The sequence below is a fragment of the Anomaloglossus baeobatrachus genome, chromosome 4 (assembly GCF_048569485.1).
Source record: "Anomaloglossus baeobatrachus isolate aAnoBae1 chromosome 4, aAnoBae1.hap1, whole genome shotgun sequence".
Taxonomy (NCBI): domain Eukaryota; kingdom Metazoa; phylum Chordata; class Amphibia; order Anura; family Aromobatidae; genus Anomaloglossus; species Anomaloglossus baeobatrachus.
In genome coordinates, this window is record NC_134356.1 from 695,252,516 (window position 1) to 695,261,521 (window position 9,006).

The window sequence follows — 9,006 nt, forward strand, 5'->3', positions numbered from 1 at the left end:
CTAGCATGATGTCAAAGCCATGTGACCAGTCTGTAGCAATGAGATAACAGACTTGTGAATAGTGACATGCTATGTTGACGTCACGATAGGTCCTATTATCAGTGCTGGTTACCGGGAGGAAGGAGCGATTATCTGAAGGAAAAGCGTCCGGAGATAGAGTGCAGGACGCATCGCAGGGACAGGTAAGTGTTATGGCATTGTTTATTAACTGTATGTGTACATGTATAATGTGTTTTTATGTGTTTGTGATTGCCTTCCATTGTTTTCAATGGGGTTCGAGAGGTTCGTTGAACAGCTTGCCAAACCGAACTCATATGCGGCCTCCGTTCGACGAACTGAGTCGAACTCGAGCCTCTAGAGGATCGCTCATCTCTAGTGACTGTTACCCACACGCAGAAGGCAGATAATGGCGGCGTGTTGTAAAATAGCCCTTTTTCTAAAGCAAGGACATGTGACATTCACAGCCTATGGCACATGCCCTTGCTTGTCTGGCAAAAATTCACTTAGCTGTGTGTGTGTCTGTGATTGGCTGACATCCTGGCCCGCCCCACTGCACGCGCGCTTAGGGAAAATAAAACAAAAAAATGGCGATTGGCATTCTCTCAGCAGCACAGATCTAAACGCGTCCCCCCCGCACACTATACGCTGAAATGTGATAATAGTGTGAATCACAGTGACTAACACAATTACAGTGAAAAGCCAGCTAGTAACTAGCTTGGCTTTTTGCTGATTGAGCCGATCTCGAACGTAACTCAAGCTATCGAGCTTTTAGCAAAAAGCTCGCATTGGAGTTCGATCTCGAGCACCCCCAAAAATCACTCGAACATGAAATTGGCGAACCTCGAACATCGCTCAACTCTACTCAACAACTGCTCCAGTGGTGCAATTGGGCATTGTTTGCTTCTTATAAAGCAGTAACTCTTGAGCTATGCTGAGGTTGTGAGTTCAAGCCTCATCTGGAGCAGTTTTTTTGTCTTTCTTTGTTTGTTTTTAAATGCATCAGTTAGACAAAGTTTCTCGAATCCCATTATGAGCTAGTTGCACAATTGAGAAGGATGTTTCCAAGAGATATTTACTTTTTATGGTTTTCTATTTAAGTTACTGTATGTTACAAAAGTCTCTCCTGTTGCACCATGATCTAGTACCATATTTTAAAGGGAAATGTGAAAGATAAATTTGTTGTTTTTTTTTTTAAGAGTTCTAGGAGGCAAATATTCTTTCCTTCATTGGCAGTAATAATGTGTAGTGATTAAGTGATGAAAAAGACATGACAATGTAAGCCCTGGCTTTCAGCAGAAAAAAAAAGAAGCACATGGTTATTGTTGTTTTCAAGTTGGAGTACAAACTTACAAGACCTTTTTTGAAAGCTCAATTAAAAATGATAGTTGATTCTTACGGAAAATACAACCAACTTCATAGATTATCTTGTTAAGACCCATTGGCCTAATGAATAAGGCACTGGTCTCCTAAACCAGTGATTGTGGGTTCAAGCTTGATCTGGGATGTTTGCTCAGATTCGAAACAGCAGATGACCTGTTTCATAGTTCTAACAACTTGTTTGAACTTGCAAAATTTTTCTAAAAAGAAAGATTCCTATTTTTATTTGAGAGAAGTGTGGCCATGCTATATAATAAAAAACTAAGTTACAAATACATTTTAACGAAAGAGACGTTATTAAGTTCACTGGTTTGACCCAATGACCGTTAAGTAAATAATTAGTAATTCACTGTAACTTCACTGTCGGCTATCTTTAATGGAAAGTGTCTAGAAAAAATCTATGGTTTTAAACAAATTTTTGTATCTCATAATTATGTTAAAAAAATTAAAAATTGTTATTATATCTCAATCTTTATTAAAATCTATTAGTTTTCACACTACTGGAACTATTTTCAATTCTACAGCACTTTCCTTAATATCAGAGTAAGGGTTACAATTAGTGATGGGTGAACCCGAACTGTAAAGTTCGGGATTCGTACCGAACACAGTGTTCATGCACATGATTCCGAGCACGAATTTTCTGGGAAGCTTGTGTTACAGTTCAGGTCCAGTTCAGGTCCAGCAGCTGTAAAAAAAAATCACATTATTAAAAAACATTATGATCACACTTACAGGTCCTGTGACATGTCCTGCAGACTCTGTTTCCCGGCCGCTTCTGCTTCCGTGTCCGATCATTGCTGTGCTCCCTGGTAACCACCACTGACTAAAGGACCTTTAATTACATCATAGCCATGTGAGCAGTCTGGTGTGAATGTTGTACAGACAGTGGCTTATAGACTTACAGACATGGCTATGCCATCATCGAAGGTCCTGTTAACTTCCGGGAGTATTCACTGCACTGCTCGTCACTCGGCAGCCTTCGGCCATGTTCGCAGTATCCTCAGGGTTCATTCGAGTCTGTGGCTCATGGACTCGATTGAACTTTTACTGTCTCTGTGCAAGTCTTGCACCACATCACCTGGTACGACCGCACACTCTCCTGACAGGAGCGGTCAGTTGCATGCATTTCCATACAGCTGAGACGCTCATGTCCGGAGAGTGTCAGTCCATGCCGGGTGATGCCGAGACTTCATGAGTCATATGCAAGTGGAACTCTGGCCTCAGTCTGCTTCTCACTCTGCTTCTCACTCTGTATAGACGCTTGTCTGTGCAGAGTGATGAAGCAGAGCTGACAATTTTTGCATATACTACGGCATTTGGGTTACTCGTTACATTGCGAGTGTTCCCCATTGACTTGTATTGCATACAGAATTCAGAATGCATACGCGAGTATTAGAAAGTACTCATTACGATTATCGCAAATCTGAGTATTTCGAAACTCGCTCATCATTAATCACTGCATAATCTCAAAGAGGAAGCTTTGAGCACCCAGCATGTGGCTATGGAATCAGATTTTCCAATAGGTGATGATAATAATATCCCGCCCAGCCAATATCCTGAGGCAACATTGGGTGATGATGAGGAAGGTGAGGAGGGAGAGAAATTGTTTTTCTGTGCTACCGAGGGGACTCCCAATGCTACACAAGGGACTCTCAACCCCAGCTTTATGTCTGTCCAGCATGGATGGGCTGGAGAGGTGGAGGTGGTGGAGGAGAAGGCGAGTTAGTGGGAGAAGAAAATTGATATTGTTACTCATGGTGGGGACAAAGTACCTTTGCGTGTTTGCAGCTTGGCCCACATGGCACAGTACATGTGTAAGTTTCTGTGGCAAGACACTCACATGATATACATTTTACCCAACAAACTATACTGGTTGGCCAACTTTCTGGACACATGGTACAAGAAGAAATTTCCTTCTCTCCTTTTGGAGTCACCAAAGTGTTGCATAATGGAACCCTTCAAGACGGTCATTGTAGATCAGTTGCTGAAAACATCACCCTCAAACAATGCTGGTGGCAGAGTTACCAACTTTTCAACACCAAGGATTATTGGGGAGAGACAGGAACACCAGGTCTATCAAAAGTAGGGGGAAAATAAATGTTAACAAACTGGGCCATTTTCCATAAACTAGCACATCAACAAGGGCTATCTTTTCCTGTAAAAATGCCAAAGAGGGAGAAGTTGCACAACATGGTTAAGGGGTACTTAAGTGACTATTCCTGTGTCCTTTCTGAAGCTTCAGTTCCCTTTAATTATTGGGTGTTCAAGCTTAGCATTTGGCCCGACCTCTCCTTTTGTGCCTTGTAGGTGCTGGCCTGCCTGGCTGCTAGTGTGATGTCAGAGCGTGTTTTCAGTTCTGGTGGGGCAATCATCACTGATAGGAACACACGCCTAACTAGAAATTATGCATGACAGAGAGACCTACAAAATGTATGTCAGGTTACTCCCAATTGTAAAAGTAAATAAAAAGCCAAAACACTACATGTGAACAAACGCTAAAAGCTATATTTTTTTTTCCTTTTTTTTAGCCTTATATACAAGTGATTATGCAGGAAAAACTATTTCTTAACCTTTTGGGCCTGTAAAATGCAATTTAGGTTAGGTTTGGAAGGTGTTCTTGGGCATCTTTAAAATTTGCATAATACTGTGACATCCTCATTCCCAGAAACCTTATGTGAGTCAGAAATGCATGCAGCATATTCTCCAGGCTCTCCCCATTCAGTGTCATCACTTTCCCATGCATTTCAGCCTTTTCCTCAGGCCCTCAGACCTCTTTGTTGGGTCCAGCAGAAAATTACTCGTATTTCCCTATGACTTGCATTGTACTCGCTATTCAAAACGAATACACGAGTATTAGAAAGTAGTCGTAAAGAGTATAGCGATTATGAATATTACTGTAATCCCTCATCTCTAGTTGGAGCACAGAATGACCACTGTATAGAGGAGGAATTAGCAGTTTTTAGCTGGAAAACAGAATGACCACTATTTAGCTGGGGAAATTTCGGCAGCTAAAAAGGAGAGCGTTCTTTACAATTGGAGCAGTCATTCTGTGGAATGCCCTACCACAAGAGGTAGTAATGGCCGATACTATAACAGCTTTTAAAAAAGGGCTGGATGATTTCCTCAGTACACACAAATGTATAATTGGTGGAGGAAGGTCGAACGAGATGTACCTTGGTCTTTTTTCAACTTACATAGCTATGTAACAGAATGAACACTATTTAACTGAGGAAATAGCAATTTTTGAGAAGGATCACACAATTTGCAATCACTTCATGATGAAATTACGGTTTGTGGCACACAACGTTTCCTACACTGCATGTTCCCTCACTTTCCTATTCTACACTATCGCCCTTTGACCTACCTATCCAAACTACATATAATTAAACCCCTAGCTAAGCTGTCTGTCTAGCAGCAGCACCGCCCCTAAGCTGTAGCAATCACAAAATGGCACCAACACTGCCTGTCCACTCTCTACAGTATAAACAGAGGGACATGTGACTTAGGCAGCCAATGACACAAGCTCTTTTGTCTAAATGTTGTGGATAGTTGCTGCACCCTGATTGGCTGCCGGAGCATACACACATAAAGTTAAGAAAAAAATACCATTCGCTGCTCCAATGACCTCTCCCCAGCCCCTCCCCTCATCAAACACGTTCCTCATGCTCATCATACAGCACCACTATCAGAGCCAAAGCAATATTAAGGTATTGGGAATTCGGCAAACATCGAACATTGCCAACTTTTAAGAAAATGATTTGGGTATCCGGACATGAATTCGAATGGGCAAGGCTCATGCCAAATTTGAAATTGGTGAACCTCTTCCAAACAGGTTCACTCATCTCTACTCCTCAGTACTCAAGTTGCACATTTTGAGCATTTGATATGCTCGATTCCAGTACCGAGCACTCGAGTATTTTGTGCTAGTACAACACTAGGGAACATACAACATTTTGACCACTTTTTTTGTCCCTTTTCAGCTTTCATTGAATAAGGTTTCCATTTTTATGTTTTCATTAAATGAGCGATATATGCACAGATCAATACTATATTTGTTTTTTTTCATGGTCTGTATGGTAATGATGTGATTCATATCAATGCTGTCAAGAGTAAACTTCTGAGAGCAACAGTCAGGAGTGAATTTAGGGGAAGGTTTGGTGCCAAAAGAAAAGGGTGCAGCAGATCATTTGCATGTTGTTTCCATTGAAGTCCCTTTTTTCCTGGGTTGTGATTCAGCATGGGGCGTCCACTATCTGAGATGAGGAGTTGTGGTGTAACAGGAGGTTGTCCCAACCTAGACAATCAGAAGCAATAACCAATCAAATTCAAAAACCTTTAGTTGTTAATTTACAAGGTGGCATGCTTAAGAATGGCTTTCTTAATGTCTTGATTTCTAAGACTGTATATAATGGGATTGATAAAAGGTGTAAACACTGTATATAGCAGTGAAAGGATTTTACTTAGGGTGATTGTTCGACCTTTTGATGGAAAAACATAAACCCCAAACATGGTCCAGTAGAATATGGAGACCACAGTGAGGTGGGAGCTACAGGTGGAGAAGGCTTTCTGTCTATGAACACTGGACTTAATCTTTAAGACGGCCGACACAATATAAGTATAAGACATTACAATGATTATGGTTGGAATTATTACAATTGGAATGACCAAAAGATAAATCTCCAAGTGAACAATAAAGGTGTCAGAACAGGAGATTTCTAGTAAAGGAACAATGTCACAGAATAAATGGTCAAGGATATTTGGACCACAAAAGTTTAGTTTTGCCATTTTTATAATGTAGATCAAAACAATAGAAAATCCACAGATCCAACATGTAATTAATAATATGGCACAATATCCACTAGTCATGATGGTGGAGTAACGGAGGGGATTACAGATGGCCACATACCGGTCATAGGACATCACTGTAAGGAGGAAACATTCAAACACTTCCGGGGCACATAAAAAGTACAACTGAGTGAAGCAGTCAATAAAAGTAATGGTCCCCCCATTTTTGAGTAGAATTTGGAGCAAATTAGGGACAATATTTGTAATGACCAAAATGTCACTGATGGACAGTTGTGAGATGAAGAAGTACATCGGAGTGTGGAGGTTTCTCGTGGTGGACACCAAGGTGATGATGAGTAGATTCCCACAAATTGTCCCACAAAAAACCACCAGGAGAAGATAGAAGAGGGATATTCTTATACTTTGTCTGACTTGAAAGCCTAAGAGGAAAAACTCTGTGACCACAGTCAGATTGTTCTCCTAAAGATGAAGCAAAATGTAGTTATTCTGTAATAATCTGAAAACAACAACAAATAATAGCTAAATGGTTACAAACTCATGCTCTATATCATTATAAGATTCCAAGTGAGACTATCCTTCCTAATCGACAAAACAAGGGAACGGAAGAACTCAAATGAGCACGTAACTCTTCAGACACTGAAAACAAGTGTGTAAAGAGTGATCCATAGATCGGTACACTTTACATGCAGATCATCATTAGAGTTAGAGGAAAGCAGAGCTCGCGGAGCACAACATTACCATCTTTTTATCAATTGGGAGGAGAGTTTCCTAGTAATCAGAATTCCATCAATAAAAACTCTCTATGACATGTCAACAGATTTTTGCAAATAAATGAAACACATTATGAAGCCGTGTTCCCCTTGGAGCTTTTTTTCCATATTGTTGAGAAATATTGAAGAATAGTCCAAAATACAGTGATAACAAAGATCAATGTAATTCTAATCTAATTGAATTTGTTTCCATTTCAAAAATTTCTCAAAGTTAGTTGTCAACAGTTCGATTTGGATGAATCCAGAAAAATTGTGGTTGGTCAACCAATGTTTTTCCAATTTATTAGGGACCAGGAAGGTGTTAAAATAACAGTAACAAATCATATTCAGCTTCTCTTCTCAGTTTCTATTTTCTCTTTAGTCACACTTTTTGCAGACCTCGACAACTGTTCTGATATTATGACCTAACAGCATCATGACCCGCACCGATTCTCATTACCGTAGAGGCCAGAAGTACTGGTGAAGAGTAAGGAGGAAACCAGCACCGGAGCAGAGGCATAGAAGAAGAGCTAGCGGGGGGGGGGTTATGGAGGCAGGGACCAGTGAGGGACAGGGGAGAAAGATTTACGTTTAGTTTTTTTAACCCTTTCCACCCATTCATTAAGTATGCTTTGGGTTTGGGAGACTTCCAACTGCAATTGGGTCTCACGTGAACAGTATTGAATAAATGTAATGCAAATTTAATTTCCTTGGAGGAAGATTTATTTTTTGCGGGGTTTTTTTTAACCTTTTTCACGAATTTTTTAAGTATGCTTTGGGATTGGGAGACTTCCAACTGCAATTGGGTCCCATGTCAATAGTATTCAATAAGTGTGATGTAAATTTAATTTCCTGGCTGAATTTCTGACAATCTAACCAATTTCAACCTTGGCAGATCCACTAATCTGTGTTAAATAGTTAAAAACAATTGAATTAAATGTGATATTCTATATTAATGTTAATAATTAGAATATTCCTTTTAAATGTTAAATTTCAAATTACACAATAGTTATAAATTGAGGTTTTTTAATAAGTCAATAATTCTGAGAGGTATCATCGGCAGACTGCATTAGATGTTTACTGGCAATACTTACATGAGCTGTTTCTTTATTATTCATTATATTAATTTTCAAATGGATAGATTATTTTTTACAAATTTCAATTCTTTTGTGAGGTATTTCCCCAGGGGCTATGGAGGACATCACAGTCATGCCGGTGTACAGAATTTCTAGACTCTTGAAAATGAGTCGTAATGGATTTACGTCTAGATATTTATATATTAAGTAAAAGGCAGGGTGCCTGGTAACCCAAATCATCGGAGACTTTTCTATTGTCCCACAAGGACCCTTCGTTTTAGGCTAATTAAGGGTGATAAAAAAAAACTTTCATTAATAGCTTGTTTTTATATATTCACTTCTAAGACTGTCTTTAAAATGCTTCAGTGTTTAATGGATTTAAAGGAATTTTTCTATCATTGGATATATGGATATTTTAGATAGACGATAAAAAAACGAAACATTTTTGGAACATAAAAGAAGTCATATAAATTAAATAATACTAATTATGTGAACATGTAATTCCACAGATCCAAGTCTTTCTGATTTCAAAAGTAGGATTCACATTAGTTTATAGGGAAATCTAGAGGAGAAAGTCTGTGCTTCTAATATGTTCTAATGCTACAGAATGAATGCTACATAACTCCTACTCTACATACTATTTCAAACCCACGAATATTTTCCGAATAGGTCGCCGCTATCGCAAATATTCGATGTGCAATGTAAGTATATGGGAAACCCAAATAACAACTATTCAGAACTATTCAGGCTTCTCATAGACTTACATTGCACATTGAATATTCGCATAGCGGCAAGTTATTCGTCAAATATTCGCGAAGCCGAATATTTGAGGTATTCGATCATCCCTAATAACGACCAGTAGTAATCTCCAGTTATCCAAACTTTTCCCCCCATGCAAATTTGCTTAAAAAATACTTATAACTAGAGTTGAGCGCAGTTCGTGGTTCAAGGTTCTCCAGTTCGCGGAACGAGTGATTTTGGGGGCTGTTCTAGATAGA

At 39.4% G+C, this 9,006-nt stretch overlaps 1 protein-coding gene across 1 annotated transcript; it reads right to left on the reverse strand.

Annotated features, from left to right (window-relative positions):
- Positions 1–5,724: 5,724 nt before the first annotated feature.
- LOC142303011 (olfactory receptor 1500-like) lies at positions 5,725–8,794 on the reverse strand. The gene is made up of 2 exons (XM_075344113.1): positions 8,780–8,794; positions 5,725–6,642 (listed from the first exon to the last, which is right to left on the reverse strand). The coding sequence occupies exons 1-2, from the start codon at positions 8,792–8,794 to the stop codon at positions 5,725–5,727; spliced, it is 933 nt and encodes a 310-aa protein (XP_075200228.1).
- Positions 8,795–9,006: the final 212 nt, after the last annotated feature.